Raw genomic sequence first — 22,188 nt, forward strand, 5'->3', positions numbered from 1 at the left:
TTTAACCATCACTTATATATTTTGTTTATAATTAAAGTTATTTATTATTTAATGAATTAAATAAACTTAAATAAAATGTAAATAATAATAAAACTTAAATAAATAATAATACTATAAATTTATTTAAGTTGGAATCAAATATCAAATAATAATAAAATGTATTACTTGATTTGATTTGATTTATTTTATTCTTATTTTTTTATATTATTTCTTTAAGTTTATATATTCTTAAAAATAAAGCTTAAGTATTATTATTAATTTAGTAAAAGAATTAAAATTAATTGTAATTATAGACAAAACATATAGGTGAGGGTAAAATGATCTTTGAAAAAATAAATTTGATTAAAGATAGGTTTAGGGTACCATTTTGGTATGATAGTAATTTTGAAGGATAATATTTTTTATAATTATTCTTTAAGGTTTTTTATTATTTACATTTTATTTAAGTTTATTTAATTTATTAAATAATTATAAATAACTTTAACTATAAAAAAAAACACATAAATGAAGGGTAGAAGTGTCTTCAAAAAAAAATTGACCAAAAATAAGTCTAGGGTACCATTTTAGTATAAACAACAAAACAGAGAGTACCATTTTGGTATTTATGAAAAATAACAGTCAATTTTGATATTTTGCATTAACTCAAAGGATCAAAATAGTATATTCTTTTTTTTCCCAAAGGCAAAAAAAAAAAATTGTCACTTTCCCCAAAGGAATAATGAGACAAGAGCTATTGACATAACTGTTCAAATTATTATTATGTTTATGAAAGGCCATTATTATTATTTATTATTTTTAATGAAACTGAAAGCTAGGATTATTCTTTCAAATAAAAAAAACATTGGGTTGTGTAAGTAAGCATCTTTGAATCATTATATTTATTTGTAATCTAACTTGACCACATATATTCCCTTCACTCAAAACTCATCACAAATACTTCCATTCCATACCATACAATACATTAAGAAATAATCTTATTCCAAATGGCTTCACCAAACTAGAAAATTGCTCACCTCAGGACCATGCTTGAACTTTTCTCAACAAAAAAACAACCAAAGCCGGCTATGTAATATAACTTTCTGTTGATATGTGTTTTGTAAATACTATTCAACTGAATAAAGTTGGATTGGATTAAGCCGGCTAGGATCTTTTTTATGCTATAAAAACTTTGATTGAATTACACATTTACTATAAGATAAGGCATCATCCTAATCATATCAAACCATCATTCTCTGATTTGGTTTGTGATAATGGGGTTTCACAAAACCATTCTTACACTTATTTTATTTTTCATAAGATTTTCATTGTTGGTTGGAGCTAGTGCAAGCACTAAGGTGAAATTTGAGCTTTTCTTGGTCTTTAATCCATCTGATAACATGTCATGAATTGTTAATAGTTTCTTGTTCATTTGCAGCATTACATTGTCTATGTGGGGCATCACTCCCACCCCAACTCAGAAGCTGTTGTTAGAGCAAACCATGAGATTCTTGCTTCAATTGTTGGAAGGCAAATAAACCCTTTACTATAATATATAAGGCTTCACTTTAAGTCCTACCGGTGGGGCTCTCAGTGTTCTCGACCTGTGAACAGTTTTCGGCGTAATTTTTTTTATGACCGTTTATATTGTAGCTATTTAGAACATCCTGCAAATTTTTAGAAAATTCCGATTAGTTTACAGTACCGAAAACTAAGTTCAAACATGTTACACGCTTGACTAATTTTTTTTATGTGCGTGGAAAGCAACATGTTTGAACCTAGTTTTCGGTACTGTAATTCAGAATTTTCTGAAAATTTACATGATGCTCTAAATAACTACAATATACACGGTCACAAAAAAAATCGCGCCGAAAACTGTTCACGGGTCGAAAATACTGAGAGCCCTACTAATATGACTTAAAGTGAAGCTCCTATAGAAGAATTGTCCTATATACATATATATATATATATATATATAAAGGCACAATCTCACATACATACTAAAACTTGCCTTTTTTGAAATCATTTTTCAGTATTGAGGAAGCACAAACTGCAGCAGTTCACCATTACAGTAAGAGCTTCCAAGGCTTCTCAGCCAAGCTTACACCTGAGCAGGCTCAACAACTTGCAGGTATACATAATCACTACTGCAACTAAGAAAGAAAAAAAAATGAAAATTCAACAATATTCTTATAGTAATACATACCATAATAATGGCAAAAACGCATTGATATTAAGAATGTACTTCATTTGTATGGTTTGTTTTGTGTATGTTGCAGAAAATGAGGCTGTGGTTTCTGTTTTTGAGAGCAAGATGAAGAAGTTGGATACAACACATTCATGGGATTTCCTTGCTATAGACTCTGTCTACCAATATAACCAACTATCAATGGACTCGAAATCAAATGTCATTGTTGGTGTTGTTGACAGCGGTATATAGCTCTTCATCATCATTCCACTTCTCATATAGTATTATATGTGTGTGTGAGAATAAGAACTTACATGCATAAACTCCTTTCTTATTCCCTAATCTTGAACTGTTTGGATATTATGCAGGAGTTTGGCCAGAGTCAAAGAGCTTCAGTGATGAGGGATTAGGCCCTGTCCCCAAGAAATTCAAGGGAGAGTGTGTTACTGGTGAGAATTTTACACTGGCCAACTGCAACAGGTACTAAACCTTTCCTATGAACAATTATTGAACAGTTCATTCTAATAAGAAAGTGATTAATGGTGATCTATACCTGTAGGAAAATAATAGGAGCCAGGTTCTATTATAAGGGATTTGAAGCAGAAAATGGTCCTCTTGAATCCTTTGGCGAGCCCTTCTTTCGATCAGCTCGAGACGGTGATGGTCACGGATCTCACACAGCCTCAACAATAGCAGGATCAGTGGTAGACAATGTCAGCTTATTTGGACTAGCAAAAGGCACTGCAAGAGGTGGCGCTCCAAGCGCCAGGCTTGCTATCTACAAGGCATGCTGGTTTAATTTATGTAGTGATGCAGATATTCTTGCTGCTATGGATGATGTAATTCATGATGGCGTGGATGTAGTCTCCCTTTCGCTTGGCCCTGATCCTCCTCAGCCTATTTATTTTGAAGATTCCCTCTCTGTTGGAACTTTCCATGCATTCCAGAAAGGAATTTTTGTTTCTGCTTCTGCTGGAAATTCCGGTCTCCCTAACACTGCTGGCAATGTTGCTCCTTGGATCCTCACTGTTGCTGCAAGCACCGTGGATAGGGAGTTCCCTACTAATGTATATCTAGGAAATTCAAGAGTTCTAAAGGTAAATTTAGCATTCTCAAGTCACACACACATGCAGTTAGACCAAACAAAACAGTTGAACTAGTTAATAGAAAGCTTAATGTTGTGGTTTCAGGGTTTCTCTCTAAACCCACTAAAGATGGACGGCTATTTCAGCTTAATTGCTGGGAGTGCTGCAGCTGCCAGAGGTGTCCCAAGTGAGAACGCCAGGTGATTTCTCCTTTTTTTTTGTTCACTTTATAGTTTTTTGCAAATTCCAATTATTGGTTGTTTGAGCCCATGAAGCTTCCACTGGCTCCAAAGCTCCCCTGACTAAGTAATTCTTTTGCTTCCTCTTACAGCTTTTGCAAGAACAATACTCTAGACAGCTCCTTAATTAAGGGGAAAATTGTGGTGTGCACTCTTGAGGCCGTTTCCGATATCAGAAGAGAGAAAGGCATGTTTGTACAACAGGGTGGTGGAGTTGGAATGATCCTTATAGATCCTGTGCTCACAAATGTTGGATTTCAGTTTATCATCCCTGGCACTCTGATTGGTCAAGAAGCAGCAGCAGAGCTTCAAGAATATATTAAAACAGCAAAGTGAGTTTTCAATCTTAAGATGCTAAAGGATTTCCAGTAAGCAATTGAATAGTTCTAAGATCATGCTGTATTACTGCTCTACAGGAATCCAACAGCTCGAATCGCTAGAACCAGAACAGTTCTACACACCAAACCAGCACCAGAAGTGGCAGCCTTCTCTTCTGCAGGACCAAATATTATAAGTCCAGACATTATCAAAGTAAGTCGTATCGATTCTAAATTTCATTTTAGTTTTAACCAACAATGTTTCAACATGCTGTCCTCAACTAAATGTATTCCTCCGCAGCCCGATATTACAGGACCAGGAGTGAACATTTTGGCAGCATGGTCTCCAGTTGCAGTTGAAGCTACAGGTGGAAGGTCTGTTGATTTCAACATAATCTCTGGCACATCCATGTCTTGCCCACATGCATCCGCAATCGCAGCCATTATAAAATCATACCGCCCTTCATGGAGTCCGGCAGCCATAAAATCTGCAATGATGACAACAGGTTGCAGCAGTGAACAACTTTTTAAGAAATATTATGAAAATAACACAAACTTTTATCATTTTTCTGGTTGAAGTAGTTATAAATTTGTGTTCTTTTTGCTGCAGCAACTGTCCTAGATAACACCAAAGGCCTCATTGGAAGAGATCCAAATGGCACACAAGCCACGCCTTTCGACCATGGATCTGGACACGTAAACCCAGTTGCAGCTATAGATCCTGGACTTATATATGATTTTAATTCTCGCGACATTATAAGTTTTCTATGTAGCACTGGTGCAAGCCCTTCACAACTGAAAAACCTCACAGGGGATGTAGTCTATTGCCAGAATCCTCCAATACCTTCCTACAACTTTAACTATCCTTCCATTGGTGTGTCCAGTCTCAATGGAAGTTTATCTCTTTACAGAACCGTTACTTATTACGGAAGTGGCCCAACTGTCTATGTTGCTTGTGTGGATTCCCCAATGGGTGTTAATGTGGCAGTTTACCCAGCTAAACTGAAGTTTACAAACACTTGGGAAAAGAAGACCTTCAGGGTTGATCTTGCCCCCATTATGAGCAGCAATGGAAGCTTTGTGTTTGGAGCTTTGACATGGAGTAATGGCATTCATAGTGTTAGGAGTCCAATTGCCCTCAACGTAGTTTGATCATATGAGAACAAGTGCTTCACAGCAGTTTCAGATATTAATTTATAGAGCATGAGCTTGATAATTTGGTTTTGTATCAAAATGGCAACTGGGCAGAAATAAAAACAATTACAGATATCTTTATATGTTTAAATCATTGAGCACTGTCCTGAAATTTAATTGCAGTTAGATATCTTTTGATCATCATGGTATAAATGCTTCACAAGTTTTCAGAGCTGAATTCATCTATAGTACAATACTTTTTAACATCCAAATGCAATTGAAAATAATCCCAAAAAGATACTAAATTATCATATATATATATATATATAAAATATCATAATATTTAAAAAAAAATTAATAATAGAAATAAAATAAAAATAGAAAAGTCATAGTGTAGACAGTAGTATATATGCATTAACTATTTTTAGTTTCTAGTGTATCTCACATTGTCCTTTGGTGAAATTGATGAAGAAAAAGAGCTCCAGTCACTTGATAAAAAAGAAACTATTATACAAATTTATAAAGTAAAAAAAATAATATGTATGCTTTTATTAATTTTAAATAAATATAATTTAATTATTTAAATTATCATAAAATATCTTAAAAATATCAATTTTTAGTTAATTAATTAATTAATTTATTTTTGTTTAAGTTTATGTTTGTTCTAATTTTTGAATTTAACAGTGACAACAAAAGATTATATATTATATATTTAATATAATATTAAGTTTAATTAAATTTTATTTAAGTTATAAAATATATAATTTTATTATTTTTAAATAATTATCATTGTTTAATTATTTATTTATTTAATTTTATTTAAGTTTAAGTCATGTTTATAATCTATCTTTAAATATAAAAATATTCGGTTAAAATTAATAAAAAATCAATAAAACCAATAATTTCACTTATATATATTATATATAAAAGAGATATATTGAGAGAAGATTTGCAAGTCAATGACACGAAGGCAAGCTTTACAACTCGTTGAGGGTTTTTTCTTTTTCTTTCCCGAAACTCATGTCCCTGAATTTATGACAATTTGAAGTAATTTTTAGTTTCTCAACTCTTACAGTATTATCTCTCATGTCCCTGAATGGTCAAACACAGGGGAATTTTTTTATTCATAAAATAAAACAAAAGAATAAAGCAGAAAACATTTTCAAGTGGAAAGTTTCTGAAAGCATACCTCATAAAGCACAAAATTCGTTGATATGAAGTGCAGAAAAAGTAAACTTCATGTGATCACCACTGTGACAAAGACATAACCTGGAATAAACTTTCTATCAGACTTTGCTGAACCAACTTTTGTTTCAGCTTTTCTTTCCTTTTCTCTCAAAAGTGAACAGAAAACAAACTATTCCCTAAGCTAATCATTAAGCATCAAACATGCTACAGTAAAGTAGCTCAAACTAGTCACTGAGCTTCATTGGATCGATTGAGTTGCAAAGTAGACAAATGGATCTACCGGAAAAGAATATTGGACTAAGTGAATCAAATAATACATTTATGGTTGCTGGTGGAGCTGTAAATACGGGCCGGGCTTTTGAGCACGGCACGAAACCAGCACGAGCTCGGGAGGCACGAGCACGACACGGCACGAAAAAATATGGGTTTAGGCCAGGCACGGCACGGAAAAATATGGGCTTGGGCCAAGCACGGCACGACACGGGCTTAGCACGGCACGGCACGACAAGCCCGAAGGCATGACACGAAAGCACGAACAAACTAGCCCGAAAGCACGACACGATAAAAAACCCGATATTTTGACATTAATAATCATAATAAATTTTTATTTGTCAATAATTAATAAATTAAAATGATAATATATGTCTTATTTTTTTCAATGTTTATATTTTTATAATTATATTAATTTATTTTAAGATTTTTTAGTTGAATTTTTAGGATTTATTAGCAGGTATTAAAATTCTAATAATTATCTTTGATATAATTTTGTGTAAAATATTGTTAAAAAATATATAAAATTATAATTTAAACAAAGAAATGTACTTGATTTGGTGGTAAGTTCATTGATGGTTAAAGAGGAGGTGGAGGGTTCAATTCTCCATCCTCATATTTTTTTAGCAAAAAAAATGTAGGCCTAAAAGTGGGCCCGAATAAGGAAAGTGGGCCGACCCGACACGGCACGAGCACGACACGACATGGGCCGTGCTGGGCCTACTCTTTCAAAAATGGGCCGACATGAATTGAATATGGGCCGAGCCCGGCCCGGCCCGACCCGAATTTACCGGAGACACGAAAAATGTGGGTCGGGCGGCCAAGAATCCTTGAAAACTTGATCCACCAATTCTAAGACTGGAGTGTCACCAATAGTCCCCACAAGAGCAAACACCATTCTTAAAGTGGTGAAACCGGTTTGAATCCCTTACAACGATATATCTTTGTTCGATCAACGATATTAACTTGATAACATTGTGGCAGTCTCCACATACTCTAAGGTTTTTAATAATCTGGATGGTAGTTCCTGGTGGTGTGGCAATTAATCCAAAAGCAATAGCCAGCCTTTCACTGTGTTGAGAAAGAATGACTGCTTTGTGTTCCTCTTCAACATCATGAAGTACATAATTTGTGTCAGGCTGGTATCCCATATCCTTCAACCGAATACTTAGTTCTTCAAGCTTTGAATAGATTTGCTCTGCCAAAGGATGTGAAAGATCACCAGCCACGAATGAGTAGGTTTTGTTTCTCACCTCAATCCAACTACACCCAGCTTCTTTCTTAACTTTTCTCTCGTCCATCAATTTTCTCACCACGGCTCTCTCCTGCCAGTTTCCTGCTGCGGCATAAATATTGGACATCAGTACATAAGCAGCCGAGTCTTCGGGCTGCAGCGAAATGAGCTTTTCTGCAGCAATTTTTCCTAGCTCTAGATTGCGGCGAACATGGCAAGCAGACAAGAGTGTTCGCCACACAGTTGCACCGGCGGGGAATGGCATTTCGGTTATGATATCCATGGCCTTTTCGAGCATTCCTGCTCGGCTGTATAAATCAACCATGCACGAAAAGTGCTCCATGGTTGGACTAATGTGATGATCTCTAACCATCATGTCAAAGTATCTTTGACCTTCATCCACTATGCCAGCATGAGTACAAGCGGATATCACGCCAATGAATGTTATGCCATCCATTTCAAGTTTCTGTGTTCGCATATCCTCAAATATCTTAAGAGCCTTCTTCCCTTGACCATGTTGTGCAAATCCAGAGATCATTGAGTTCCAGGAAATCAAGTCTCTATCCCGTTGCCTCTTAAAAACTTCATTTGCGCTCTCAATATGTCCTCTCTTTGCATACATGGTAACAAGAGCACTGCTCACGCATAAAGCATTATTCAATCTTGATTTGATTGTCAATGCATGAAATTGTTTCCCTTGCTCTACAGATGCTAAAGTTCCAGCACAAGCATGAATCACACTAGAAAAAGTGAACTCGTTGGGTCTAATCCCCTCCTTCGCTAACTTCAGAAAAATTCGCACAGCTCCATCCATTTCTCCCATTTGAGCATATCCAGCAAGCATTGCTGACCATGTCACAATGTCCTTTTCATCGATTAGCTCAAAAACTTTGGCAGCTTCTTTAACATTTCCCATTTTAACATAAGCATCCAACAAAGAAGTTCCTACAGTAGATGATTTCTCATAATTTGTTTTCACAACTTGTGCATGTACTTGAAGTATAAAGATAGGAGAATGAGCCATAAGGATGGTAGAATAAGTGAAATGGTTTGGCCTGACACCGTCCCGACTCATTTGACAGAATAAGTGCACTGCTTGCTCTGTTACACCGTTCTGCAAGTAGCCGCTTATCACGGCAGTCCATGTTACCACATTCTGAACACCTTTCATCATTGAGAAAATCTTAAAGGCATCATCCATTTCACTGCATTTACTGTAAGCCACCATAAGGGCTGTTCTAATATTATGATCAAATCCCAATCCACTTTTCAAAACCCAGCAGTGAAGTTGCCTAGCAAAACCCAATTCTTTAACTTTAGCACATGACTTGATTACAGAAGCAAATGCTGGCTGTGTGAACTTTTCACCTACAACACTCATCCAATGAAACATTTTAAAAGCTTCAAGATCAAGCCCATTTGTCACGTACCCTGCAATCATACTATTCCAAGTAACTGCCTCTCTATTCTCCACACTGTCAAAAACAGCTCTTGCATCCCTTATTAAACCCGATTTCGAATACATATTAATCAAGGAGTTACAAACAAATGTACTTGATTCATAACCATTCTTTACTACCAAGGTATGGAATTGACTCCCCTCCTCAACCAAACCACGATTTGCCACAGCCCCAATAACAGTTGCTAATGTCAAGGGGTTAGGCTTCACCCCATTAGCATACATTTGGCAGAACAAATCTGGTGTAAGGTCATTCAATCCATTTTTTACATAGCCAGTGAACAAAGCGTTCCAAGACACCACATTTTTACTCTCCATTTCATCAAAAGCTCTCCTTCCATCACCAACATCCTCAGTTTTCATATACATATCAATAAGAGAATTCCCAACGCCTACATTTGCATCCAACCCAGATTTTATAGACTCACAATGCACCTGTTTACCGCCAACCTGATCAGACAAGCAATGACAGACCTTCAATATACAAGAAAGAGTCGACTCATCGATGAGAGAACCGGAACAATGAAGACCCACAAAGAGATTAAGTGCTTCCTTGTTCCGGTCAGTGAGGGAATACTCGAAAAGCAAGTGATTGTAGTCTGAAAGGTCTCGCCTTGGACTTTTCTCGAACAGATGGTGCGCCCTCTGAGGATGGCAAAGTTCAGGAACAGAAGAGAAATATCTGAAATCTAAGAATGCAGTATGAGAAGTTAACAGAGATTTAAGGCGAAATGTGAGCAGAGTTTGGTTTGAGATGATTGTTCGAGAGAAATTCATGGCGTTGCTCTCTTCTCCAACTCAATATTACAAAGCTAATTTTTTTTCTTTAAAGAAATTAAATTCTTGAACTTTGCGCATTAAATTAAAGGTGAAAATTATTATTTTTAACTTTTTTTTTTTGACAAATTTATCATTTTTAACATTTTCCAATACAAAAATTCTTGTTTTTTTTTTTTGCAGCAATACAAAAATTCTTGATCTTGAACACTAATAATTCTTGTTGTTTTGTTGTTATCATGAAACTTTACCCTCAAAAAACACTAATAATTTAATTATTGAGGTATGTTTTTATATACACATATATTTTTTTGTTTTTTTTTATGTTGCTAATTTTTTTTCTTTAAAAATACGTGCTTAAATTTAAAAAAATATAATTTTTAAAATTTCATAATTACAAAAATATAAATAACTCTTTACATTAACTCAAAATAAAAAACAATATATATCAAAACAATTATACATAATAAAAACCTAAAACACAACTTAAAAAAAAAAAAAAAAAAAATTATAAAAATATAAAAATTTCCTTAAAAATGTAAAATTAAAAAAAAAATGTTTAACTATAAACATGTAATTATTTAGCGAAATTGAGTATTTTATGTAAAAATATTTTATTTATATGGTGTTTTTTTAAAATTTGAGTATTGAAAATTAAAATTTTAATTATTGTCATATATATTTTTTATAATTTTTGAACTTTAAGTACTTATAATGAAAGGTAAAAAGTTTGATTATTATTATTTAAAAACTACTTTTTTTTCTTTTTCTTTTTCTTTCAACAATGATTTAATGTTGAATCTTACAATTATTTAAGCAAAAGCCAAAGGTAGTGTTTTTATCTTCAATACACCAAGTGGTCATATAATGGCAAATGACTCAACAATGAATAATGATGCACCATAATCATTCATTTTTGTAGGAATATGCTAATACTTTATTATGTCTTTTTTTATTGGACAAAATATATATATTTTTCTCCTGACTTATTGCACTTATAGAATTTTGCAATTTTTTGCTTGGCAAAAATACCCCTCGAACTATAACAATTGTAGACTTTTGTTCATTATATCCAAAATTATAGCAATTTGGTGACGCGACAGTTAAAAAATATCTAAAATATTTTTTTATTAATTAATTGAATTTAAATTAAAAAAATAAAAATCATTTTAAAAATAAAAAATTATATTTAAATTTATTAAATTATATAATTTGTTCAATTTTTTTTATTAAATTATATAAAATCCAATAAATAAAAATCACTATTTAATCCAAATATAATTAAAAAAAAAACTAAGCTCAATATTTCCAAACTAAATTTTACTTTGAGCTAAACTAAATTAAAATTTTAATTTTTTTACTCGATTGTTTTCTAAATGTGTTTAATTATCTACATTTGAAATATAAATTTGGTTGAGTTTTAAATTTAATTTAGTTTAAAGATTTTAGTTTAGTTTAGAAATATTGATTTTAGTTTTTTTTTAAATTATATTTGGATTAAAAAAAATTATGTTTATTGATTTTTTTATTTATTGGATTTTATATAATTCAATAAATTTAAAAATAAGTTTCTATTAATTTTTTCTAATTTAAAATAAATTAATTACTAAAAATATAAATTTATAATTTTTTACACGTCAGCAAACTGTTACTATTTTAGAGAAAATATAATAAGTGAAATTACCAGTTTGTGTCCTATATTTTTCTCAAATATGCGATCGCCATATGTGTTTCGTTAAATGATAATTCGGACTTTGTGTTTTACAAAATGGATCAAAATAGTACATTATACCTCATTTTGGTAAAAAAAATTCAAATATAATATTTCATTCTCAATTTCTCGATCACTTTCTGCATTTCTCTGAACCCATCGCTTCACTAACGACCCAATGATTAATCTTATAGTTGAAAATATTTTGCCCAAAATCGAGTATAGGTACTATTTTGATCCATTTTATAAAATACTGGATCCGAATTATTATTTAACAAAACACATAACTCGATCGCATATTCAGAAAAAATACAGGGCCAAAATAATATTTTCCCATATAATATTCATAATAAAGTATATTTATACTCACACAAGTGTTGACATTTTTCCTGATCACCCTTAATTATCTCCCAAGTTTCCTTTAAAATATCCTAAAAATATTGGACAATTAAGGAAAGTAAATAACATTGTTTTTTTAATTGCATGTTTTCCTAGGGATTATATTTCAAGGACCCAAATAAAAATAAACTATAACATAGGACGAAAAGTTTAAAAATCAACAAGTTTAGGGGGCTAAAAGTAAATAAATGAAAAATAGGGACTTCAACAAGTGCTCATCCATGTCTCTCAGGTGTCCACTGATCAGTCTCTTTCTCTATCTATCTCCAACCCCTCGCCACCGCCGTCGACGGCGTCGTCCGTTGCCGTGGTTGAAGTTGACAGCAAACAATCAATCAAGCACCACCGACCTCTCCTCCTCTCTATTCCAAGCTTCATCATCAACTAGAACCCACGGCTGTAAGTGTTCATTTCTTCTCTGTTATTAGTTGTTGTATCTTCTCGATCTGAGTTTTTGTCCAATTTCCTCTCGATTGATCCAATTCATTTCTTTCTGGGTTGGTTTTTTATTACATTCACTGTCTGATTCTTTTTTCTGTTTTTAATTAAATGGAGAAATTTAATTTGATTTTTCAATTTGAGCAAGGTCGAGTCTTTCATAGTAGCTTTGCTAAGACCCACGAATCACATTCATCTAATCCTTAAGGGAAAGCTGGTACTTTATTATGTTCTCTTCCCTAACGACCCGTATTAGGGTTTTTGGCTCTAGGGTTTTGTTTCTTATGGAACAAGGTTTAGGTTAGGTTACTCCTTGGCTCCAAAAGCCTCAATTTTGAATCCCTTTTATGGTTTGTGCTTACGGGCCCTCCTCAAATACGCTTTTATTGGGATTTATTTCCCATTCGAAATCTCAATTTTGCATACCCTTTTGAAGACGTTGAATTTGAATTTGTATGTCGTTTTTGTTCGAGTTTTGGGCTCCTAAAAAAAGTTTCTTTTTTGTCATTGCTCAAAAAGGGTGTTTTTTTTTTTGGACAGGTGGAGAAAGATGATTGCCGAGAAACCTAGTTGGATAAGGCATGAGGGAATGCAAATTTTCTCCATTGATGTTCAACCTGGTGGGCTTAGGGTTGCTACTGGTGGGGGTGACCATAAGGTATGCGATTTTTATATTTGATTCTCAACATGCTATTCTAGACTAATTGTAGGTATATGTAGAGACTAAAATTCATTTAAATTAAGGAAATATTTATCATGATTCATAACTTGATTTTTGCTTGGTTGATGTAAATCGTTGAAGTTTAGAGCATTTAAGTTTCTTTATTTCTGTGTTCCTTGTAATAAGACTAGAGGAAAAAGTTGGTTCGGCTTAGTCCGAAAGGCTCTATGCTTTGTTTTCATATAGGAAATGGAGTTGCTATTAAGATTTTTATCAAAATTATGACTTTGGAAACGTAATTTGTATTTGATGTTCAGTTTTCCATGCCTTGTGTTAGTTGATTCTTTTGATATCTTTCTTGTTTTCTAGAGCTAACGACAGATTTTTATTTTGGAGAGGGAAAGAAAGTGGACTTGTTTTAACATTTGAAAAAAATACAAGGAAGTCCGAAAGGATCAGACTAAAAAATTACTACAAATAGCCCCAATCGGCCTAAATCAGAAATAAAACTCCTGTAAACTCTTTCACATTGAATAACCAAATGGCTACCCAAAATCTAACTTTATCCAAATGGCTACCCAAATAGATTATCTAGAGAATTCTCAATGTCTTTAAAAAGCCTTCTGTTCTGCTCTAACCAGATCCACCAACCTATAGTCATAGTAGCTTCATTCCACAACTTTCATTTCTTCTTGTCTGTTGAAATAAAAGAAAACAGAAACTCAGCAATGTTGCTATAACATGCATTGCACCTTAAATTCATCAAGTAATCTGTTCTAAAGCTGAACAGAGGAATCACAATGTAAAAACAAGTGAAAAGTATCACCATTCTTTTCAGATAATTTAGTTCAGATGTCATTTTCCCCAGCATCATCATTCTATGTTTATTGCAGGTCAGGATATGGAACATGAAATCTCTTGGTAGAGATGTGGATAAGGAAGAACCAACACAAAGGCTTCTGGCAACACTTCGCGATCACTTTGGATCTGTCAACTGTGTTCGATGGGCCAAGCATGGTAGATATCTTGCTTCTGGGTCTGACGATCAAGTGATTTTAGTTCATGAGAGGAAGCCTGGTTCTGGGACAACAGAGTTTGGTAGTGGAGAACCTCCAGATGTAGAGAATTGGAAAGTTACGTTGACTTTGAGGGGGCATACTGCAGATGTGGTAATGTCATTGTTTTTTACATTAAAAAATCACCTCAGATGTAATTCTAATTCTTTAGGTTCTGCATTTTTCTTTGTTATGTATTGTTCATGCATATGAACTGTGTTTTCTTTTGAAAAGATCATGTCATTTTTGCTATATTGGAACCAACTTTTGACAGAAATTTGCTCTTTATGATGTAAGGTGTGTTGCATATACTTATCTGTTTTTATTTTCTTTTAATTTTAGGGGGAGGGTAGGGGGGTATGTGGATGGGAGTAATTAAGCAGAGTTATGTGTTTTCTTATGTGCCCTATGCTAAATTTCTTGATTTCTATATGATCCTGCGAGTATCGTCTAACTAGGGAGTTGCATTCCGATGTGTGAAGTAGGTGGATCTCAATTGGTCTCCTGATGACTCGACATTGGCTAGTGGGAGTTTAGATAACACTGTACATATATGGAATATGAGTAATGGCATCTGCATTGCTGTTCTTAGGGGCCACTCTAGCCTGGTCAAAGGTGTGACGTGGGATCCCATTGGCTCTTTTATAGCAAGTCAATCAGATGACAAGACTGTTATTATCTGGCGAACTAGTGACTGGAGTCTTGCTCATAGGACAGATGGTCACTGGACAAAATCAGTATGTTTTATTGTGATGTTCATGTTGTGAAGTTATAGGATTCATCTTTCTTTCTAATGGGATTATGTTCTTTCAGCTTGGATCTACCTTTTTCAGGCGACTTGGATGGTCCCCTTGTGGTCACTTTATCACCACCACACATGGGTTCCAGAAACCAAGGCACTCAGCACCTGTTCTAGAGAGAGGGGAGTGGTCTGCCACCTTCGATTTCTTGGGACATAATGCTCCTGTAATTGTGGTGAAGTTTAATCATTCTATGTTCCGTAGGAATGCCACCAGTTCTCAGGAAACGAAAACTACTGCTGGTGCGGGATGGGCAAATGGGGGTTCAAAGGCTGGGGCTAAAGAACCACAACCATATAATGTAATTGCAATTGGGAGTCAGGATAGGACAATAACTGTTTGGACAACTGCAAGTCCCCGTCCTCTCTTTGTTGCGAAGCATTTTTTTACTCAAAGTGTTGTGGATTTATCTTGGTATGTTTATTACTTTTCAATGTAATCTTTTTTGCTACTGAAGAAAAAGGGAACATATAGCATAATCTGTAAATGTTTTTATTTATTTTCTATGTTCTATTTTAGTTTGAATTAATTCTTCGATTTTTATGTCAGTGGTTAATTGTTTTTGACATGTTCATTTTCTCCTTCTGAAAACAGGAGTCCTGATGGGTACTCACTTTTTGCATGTTCCCTGGATGGTTCAGTGGCTAGTTTCCATTTTGAGTCGAAAGAACTCGGCAGCAGGCTTAGTGATGCTGAGTTGGATGAGCTGAAAAGAAGTCGTTATGGTGACGTAAGAGGTAGACAGGCAAATTTGGCTGAAAGTCCAGCACAGTTATTGCTTGAAGCTGCTTCTGCCAAGCAAGCCCCTAGCAAAAAAGCAGTTTCAGATGTTCAGCAGAACCAGATGCTTACAAAACCTTCTGTTGATGTTGGGGTTGCAACAAAGGCTACTGAGCCTCAGGTTGATGAGAAGAAGAAAGCTGTAGGAGCTACTGGTGATGGGTTGAATAAGGTTTCAACCTCTACCCGTATGGCAAGTCCTGTCAAGCAGAGGGAGTATAGACGGCCTGATGGCAGAAAGAGGATTATTCCTGAAGCTGTTGGAGTGCCTCTTCAGCAGGATAACATTTCGTCTGGGACTCAGTGCCAAGCACTGGAGTTCCCTCCTGCATCATCTGATCCCAGAAAGGAAGATAACGGACTGGTTCCTGCTGATTCTAGTGTCAGAGAAAGTTCTCTTAGGGGTACAACAAGCAAAACCTCTGATTTGAAAGAGCGGTCTGGAGTCACTGCAAAGGCTACAATTACTGAGAGTCTTGTTATCGAAAAAGTTTCTGCTGCTTCTGGTAGAGATGGAACCATCAATGTGGAACAGTCAGGAAGTGTGAAGGCTTGTACTTCATCTGGATCTGGTAATACTACTCTTTCAATTAGGGTGTTTGACAAAAAAGAAGTTGCCATTCCAATTTGCTTGGAAGCACGGCAACGAGAACATGCTTTGAATGACATTGTTGGATTGGGAAGCACATTTATCATGAAGGAAACAGAAATTAATTGCACAAGGGGTTCCGAATTACTTTGGTCTGATAGGATCTCTGGTAATGTCACTGTTTTAGCGGGAAATGCAAACATCTGGGCTGTTGGGTCTGAAGATGGATGCCTACAGGTATGACACATAATCCCCCACCCCTCTTCTTCTGTTAACTTTATTCATTTTTCTAATAATTCTTTGCTGCATGCTCGGTTTTGACTTTTTTTGTTTTTAAATTTTTTTGTTTTTATATATATAAAGCATTTAGCCCTCATAAGTTCCAAGGGTGATTAGTCTGACCTTTTCACTTAACATGTTGTAGTTTCGAATTCTATCTTTAATTTTCTGATATAATTTTTGTTGAACTATTTCATTACTCTCAATATTTTATAAATATTTAAGTGGTGGAAGCTTTTTCTATATGAATCATATATCTTGAATCCTTTACAGTTAATTATGTTCAAGCTTTTCTAGTATCATGTTAAAATTTGCAAAAAATCTCTGAAGTGATTGCAAAAGCAAATTTTAAGTAATGCCCTGTTGAAGGCTGTTTATTGTCTATTGGTTGGTTTTTTTTTCCCTCTGTCCTAGTTGAATGTTCATTAATCTTTTTAAGGGAGTTGGTTAAGAATACAACGAGCATCAAAGAGCGGAGATAAAATGAAAATGCTTATGTTTGCTCACTGCATTACTACCCATTTAACTTGTGCTTTGACAAACTGTGTATTGATCATACTCATTTCATCAGTGCTTACTGGCATTTATATATATATATATAATAATAATAATTGTTTTGTTTATAGTCCTAACAGATTTATCAAATAAACATACTCGCATTTTTTGCCCTGCATTGAACTACTTGGGGTTATTAAAAACATATTTACCTTTGATGCTATATTTTTCTAGTTCTTATCAGGGTAGTAAAATTAAATGGAAATTCAACTTTTAAGATTTGAGTTGCTGAGCTTTTTCTTTAATTCATGCTTGAAAAGAATACAAAATTGTTTACTCAGACAATTTGTCGTGTATGTATCATGTATGATCATTTCCAAATAATAGGTATGAATGGATTAGTTATAGATTTTTTTATTGATTAGTATTTCGATAAGGATTAAAGAATTATATTAATTCAATCTGTATAGGTTAGGGTTAAAATTAAATTTGATAATTATGAGTTTTATGCAGACAGATACAAATTAAATTTGCATTGGTCTGTTAGAAATTTATATTGTTTCCTTTTCCTTTTTCCCTTTGAGAAGGTTTACACAAAATGTGGGAGACGTGCAATGCCAACCATGATGATGGGGTCTGCGGCAACATTTATAGATTGTGATGAGTGCTGGAAGCTGCTATTGGTCACAAGGAAAGGTTCCATGTATGTATGGGACTTGTTCAATCAGAAATGTCTTCTTCATGATTCGTTGGCATCCTTGTTTGTTGCTAACTCAAATGCATCTGCAAAAGATGCAGGTAATAGACAACTTTTGTTATGGGATCCAAAGCCATGTGATTTGTGAGCATGAAGTTTGGTATTGTGCTTCTTGCTAATTATCTTGTTGTTTTCCACCCTTTTTCAGGATCAATCAAAGTTATATCAGCAAAGTTATCAAAATCTGGATCGCCACTTGTTGTTCTTGCTACTCGCCATGCCTTCCTTTTTGACATGAGCCTCATGTGTTGGCTGAGGGTTGCAGATGATTGTTTCCCTGCTTCAAATTTTGCAAGCTCATGGAATCTAAGTTCAATTCAGAGTGGCGAGTTGGCTGCCTTGCAGGTTGATGTTAGAAAATATTTGGCCAGGAAGCCAGGTTGGAGCAGGTTTGTATATGATGATCTGTTCTTTATGGTTCTTCTTTATCTAATTTGGTTCAATTTATAGACGTAGAACGAATGCTTCGTGTACTCTTGAAGTACTCATATGTTAATCAAACAGTTTAGTGGCATTAAGTATTTATTATTGAAGTTTCTACTATTGTTCGAATGCAAATCACATTGTATATTCCCACTCAAGTCTGTTAGCTAATGAGGTCCTCACTGTCACTTGTTATCTTTTTGTGAGAATTTATTAGGTTAAATGTTTGTGTAGGGTGACTGATGATGGAGTGCAGACACGAGCTCATTTAGAATCTCAGTTGGCTTCTTCATTAGCTTTGAAGTCTCCTAAAGAATATCGCCAATGCCTTCTGTCATACGTACGCTTTCTAGCAAGGTGATCTTCTAATTTTTTTATATTGATGTATGATCAACATCTCACTTTGTCTGACTCATTATATGCTTAGGCCGTGTCATTGTTTTTTAAAACCTCGTCACCAAGATAAAAATAAGAGGAATATATAAATGATAGTTTGTTTTTACTTGCTGTTTAGCTCTTTGGGAAAGTATGTTCAATTAGGCTATTTAGGTTTCTGTCATTATGTGGGGGGACTGGGAATGATTTTCCAATGTCTATGAATGGTATGTTCATGAGTTATAGTCATTGCTTTGCAGAGAAGCAGACGAGTCTCGGCTACGAGAAGTTTGTGAGAGTTTTCTTGGACCTCCAACTGGGATGGCTGAATCCACATCTTTAGATCCAAAGAACTTGGCTTGGGATCCTTTTGTGCTTGTGAGTTTTCTTCTGCAAAACCTTGAGGCTTAGCCATTTATTTCTTAGTGTATTAATAAATTTCTGTTCGGCATTAATTGAGGAGAAAATAGTTTTCAGCAAACTAATTCACCCCGCACTGAATATCCGCTCTGATTCTTCCTTTCGGTTAAACCTCTTTGACTTTCAATTGAACATGATCCTACTAATGTGGAATAATATGATATGAGCTATGGAGTTCCAAGTTTTAATGTTTATTGTTAATGTTATGTTAGCTATGTATTTTGCTTGGTTTTAGGAGTATTCTTACTGATATATTATTCGGTCGACATCATATGGTAAGACTAAAATGTGGCTGTACGAGCCTAGCTCCTTACTAGATGAATTGTTTGGTTTCAATCACATGGTAATATGAAAAAAGTGACTTAAAGGTTTAGCTGCGCTAAATTACTCTATTTTGTGTATGCGTTGGAGTGATTCAAATATTCCTTACCCTGCCACCACCGGAACTTTATATTAGCTTGTTTCTTTGAGAGCTGAGATTCTGTAATTTTGTTCACTGCAGGGAATAAGGAAACATAAACTCTTGAGGGAAGATATTCTTCCAGCCTTGGCAACAAATAGAAAAGTTCAGCGTCTGCTCAACGAATTTATGGACATTCTCTCAGAATATGAAAGTGTTGAAGCCGACAAACAGCAAAAAACTCAGATTGCTCCAACATGTACCACAGCCGATCCAATGGACTGTGTACCATCAGCAACGAATAAAAAAGTTTCGGCTCCCACAACAACAGATGGAGTCGAGACTCAGACTGTTCCTACCATAACAAATAAAAAAGACAACACAACAGCAACCGACCAAGAAAATTCTGCTCGAAAAACAGATCGAGTTGATCTAAACTCCCCACTGATAGACGAAATGGATCTTTCACCGCAAGCAAAAGATGCAGGTTCTTGAACTCTGCAATGGGATTTCATGTCAGAAAACTGAGCACACATACATATATGGTGGGAAGTGGATGTTGGAACATAGCATTTTTCTATGCAAAGAGAACAATCCGTATTGTGCTCGGTTTTCCACATTAGGCATGTCTCAGTTGCCGACGAAAGTTCAGCGCGAGTGTGGAGTAGCAAGTGGTGAAAAAGCTTCTGATTTTCTGGCAGGGCTACACCAGAAGTTGCTACAGAATCTCTCTTTTGGCTTGGTGGATCCTACTTCTCACACGGTTAGTGTAAAAGCATAATCTCTACTACTGAGCATCCAAAGCTGATTTAGATTCTTTTTTCTTTTTCGAGAAATCCCATCATAAGTTGATAGATTAGGAGTTGATGTATAATTGTGTTTATAAGTTTCTTCTTTCTAACCCCATCTTATGTTATGCCAAAGGGCCAGATTTCATGTTTATTGGTGGAGATTTTGTTACATTTTATGTTATGTTCCAAATATTATTACTAATGGGATGTTTTTCACTATTCAACAGTGCCTAAAATGTTCATCTCAAACTCTCAATAACTTTGTAGTTGAGTTGGTCACCATTTTGGAGACTTGGACTTGTTGTATTTGTAATTAGTAACTTTTGGTTCATTATAATCCTTCACTTTGGTCAATTTGGAGAAAGGTGTAACTACACTAATTGGTAGTTAAAATTTAGAAAATAAATGGGCATGAAGTAATTGTGATTGAAGGCTAAAAAAAGAAAACATTTTGGATATGAAGTTGCAATATATATTTTCTTAATATGGAAATTAGATATGATAAAATCATTCAAAGTTTTTCAATAGAATTAAGTTATCCAGCACTAAAAAAATAATTATATTTTTGGATTACATTTTTTGGACAATTCTTTTACAAGGGTTTCACTTGGGACTCTCAGTGTTTCTCGATCCGCGAACAGTTTTTGGCGCGATTTTTTTTATGACTGTATATTGTACCTATTTAGAGTATTCTGTAAATTTTCAAAAAATTCTGAATAGTTTACAGTACTGAAAACTAGGTTCAAACATGTTTTCCACACGCATAAAAAAAATTAGTCATGCGTGCAACATGTTTGAATTTAGTTTTTGGTACTGTAAATATTCAGAATTTTATGAAAATTTGCATGATGCTCTAAATAGCTACAATATACACAATCATAAAAAAAAATCGCGCTGAAAACTATTCAAGAGTTGAGAATACTGAGAGTCTACCAGTAAGACTTAAAGTGAAGCCAAAGAGAATTCCCCTACATTTTTCATCTATTTTTTTTTTATGTTATTCTATCATATAAATGTGATAGATGACTTATAAAACCCAATTCAATTTGACAAACATCTAAAATTACCCAAACAAGTTTGATAAAAGGCTTGTCCATCTTTCTTTCTAAATTTATGCCACAATTATTAAAAACTTATTTGACTAAATAAAGTTTTGTTTTGTCATGCACTTTTTTAATTTTATTTTTCTTGATATGGTCTATGAACTACCAATATTAATTGATCAAATTATTATGACTTTTCTTTAGAGTAATCACAGAAGTAAATATCCTATTAATTATAAGAATATTCAAGAAGTTAGTGTTTTGTCTTCTTCTTCTTTTTAATACCTTTAGATTGGTTGGTTAGGTAGAATTTTCAGCTATATATAAGTAAATTTTATGTGTAATAATGAAGTAACTAAGTATAGATTAATTATAATAAATTTTTCTTTATTAGGTGGAACAGATTATAATAATTAACATATAATTTATTATAATAAATTAATGTTTAATTAATATCTCTCTCATATATATATTTATATATATATTGCCTTTGCCCACCCTAGATTACTGCCATTAATTTTGCAACTGTTTATTTAAATATGAAAATAAAAGAGATCCTGGACCACTATAAATTTCCAAATGTGAAACCAAAAATATAATTTTGATCTTTTTTTTTAAAAAAAAAAAAAATTAAAATTTTCCATTTTTTTCCTCCTAACTTGTTTGACTTTGTAATTTGTATAATGAAATTAGAACTGAATTAATTAGACATGATATAAGCATGGATGTTTATTTATTTTTTTTTTTTGACAATTTAAGCCTTAATTATAATTCTTTGCCAAAATCTTTAAATCCTTAAACTATGCATGTGTTATCACATGTCTAGGGTTTTGTCCAATTTGTCTTAATCTATAGACTTTTCCCATTTATTGATTTCTTGTCAACTTATCATTACACAAAGTAAT

General features: G+C 34.0%; 3 protein-coding genes across 4 annotated transcripts; 2 read left to right on the forward strand and 1 right to left on the reverse strand.

Moving 5' to 3' along the window:
- Positions 1-397: 397 nt before the first annotated feature.
- LOC133789305 (subtilisin-like serine-protease S) lies at positions 398-5,145 on the forward strand. The gene is made up of 11 exons (XM_062227113.1): positions 398-1,334; positions 1,415-1,506; positions 2,010-2,107; positions 2,256-2,408; positions 2,533-2,644; positions 2,724-3,261; positions 3,355-3,449; positions 3,581-3,820; positions 3,905-4,019; positions 4,107-4,311; positions 4,416-5,145. The coding sequence occupies exons 1-11, from the start codon at positions 1,251-1,253 to the stop codon at positions 4,955-4,957; spliced, it is 2,274 nt and encodes a 757-aa protein (XP_062083097.1). The 5' UTR covers positions 398-1,250; the 3' UTR covers positions 4,958-5,145.
- Positions 5,146-6,948: 1,803 nt separating this feature from the next.
- On the reverse strand, positions 6,949-10,037 carry LOC133789306 (pentatricopeptide repeat-containing protein At2g27610). Its single transcript, XM_062227114.1, has one exon. It carries the CDS (start codon positions 9,865-9,867, stop codon positions 7,264-7,266), a length of 2,604 nt encoding a protein of 867 aa, XP_062083098.1. The 5' UTR covers positions 9,868-10,037; the 3' UTR covers positions 6,949-7,263.
- Positions 10,038-12,209: 2,172 nt separating this feature from the next.
- On the forward strand, positions 12,210-20,594 carry LOC133789307 (protein HIRA). 2 transcript variants are annotated; one of them, XM_062227115.1, is made up of 11 exons: positions 12,210-12,376; positions 12,956-13,073; positions 13,970-14,245; positions 14,617-14,868; positions 14,945-15,345; positions 15,526-16,537; positions 17,662-17,872; positions 17,980-18,220; positions 18,489-18,611; positions 18,890-19,007; positions 19,552-20,594. In XM_062227115.1, the coding sequence occupies exons 2-11, from the start codon at positions 12,966-12,968 to the stop codon at positions 19,942-19,944; spliced, it is 3,135 nt and encodes a 1,044-aa protein (XP_062083099.1). In that variant the 5' UTR covers positions 12,210-12,376; positions 12,956-12,965; the 3' UTR covers positions 19,945-20,594. The 2 variants fall into 2 exon arrangements, with proteins under 2 accessions (XP_062083099.1, XP_062083101.1); XM_062227117.1 differs by lacking the exons at positions 12,210-12,376; positions 12,956-13,073 and having other exon boundaries at positions 14,107-14,245; positions 14,614-14,868.
- Positions 20,595-22,188: the final 1,594 nt, after the last annotated feature.

This window comes from Humulus lupulus, chromosome 7 (assembly GCF_963169125.1).
Source record: "Humulus lupulus chromosome 7, drHumLupu1.1, whole genome shotgun sequence".
NCBI classification, from domain to species: Eukaryota; Viridiplantae; Streptophyta; class Magnoliopsida; order Rosales; family Cannabaceae; genus Humulus; species Humulus lupulus.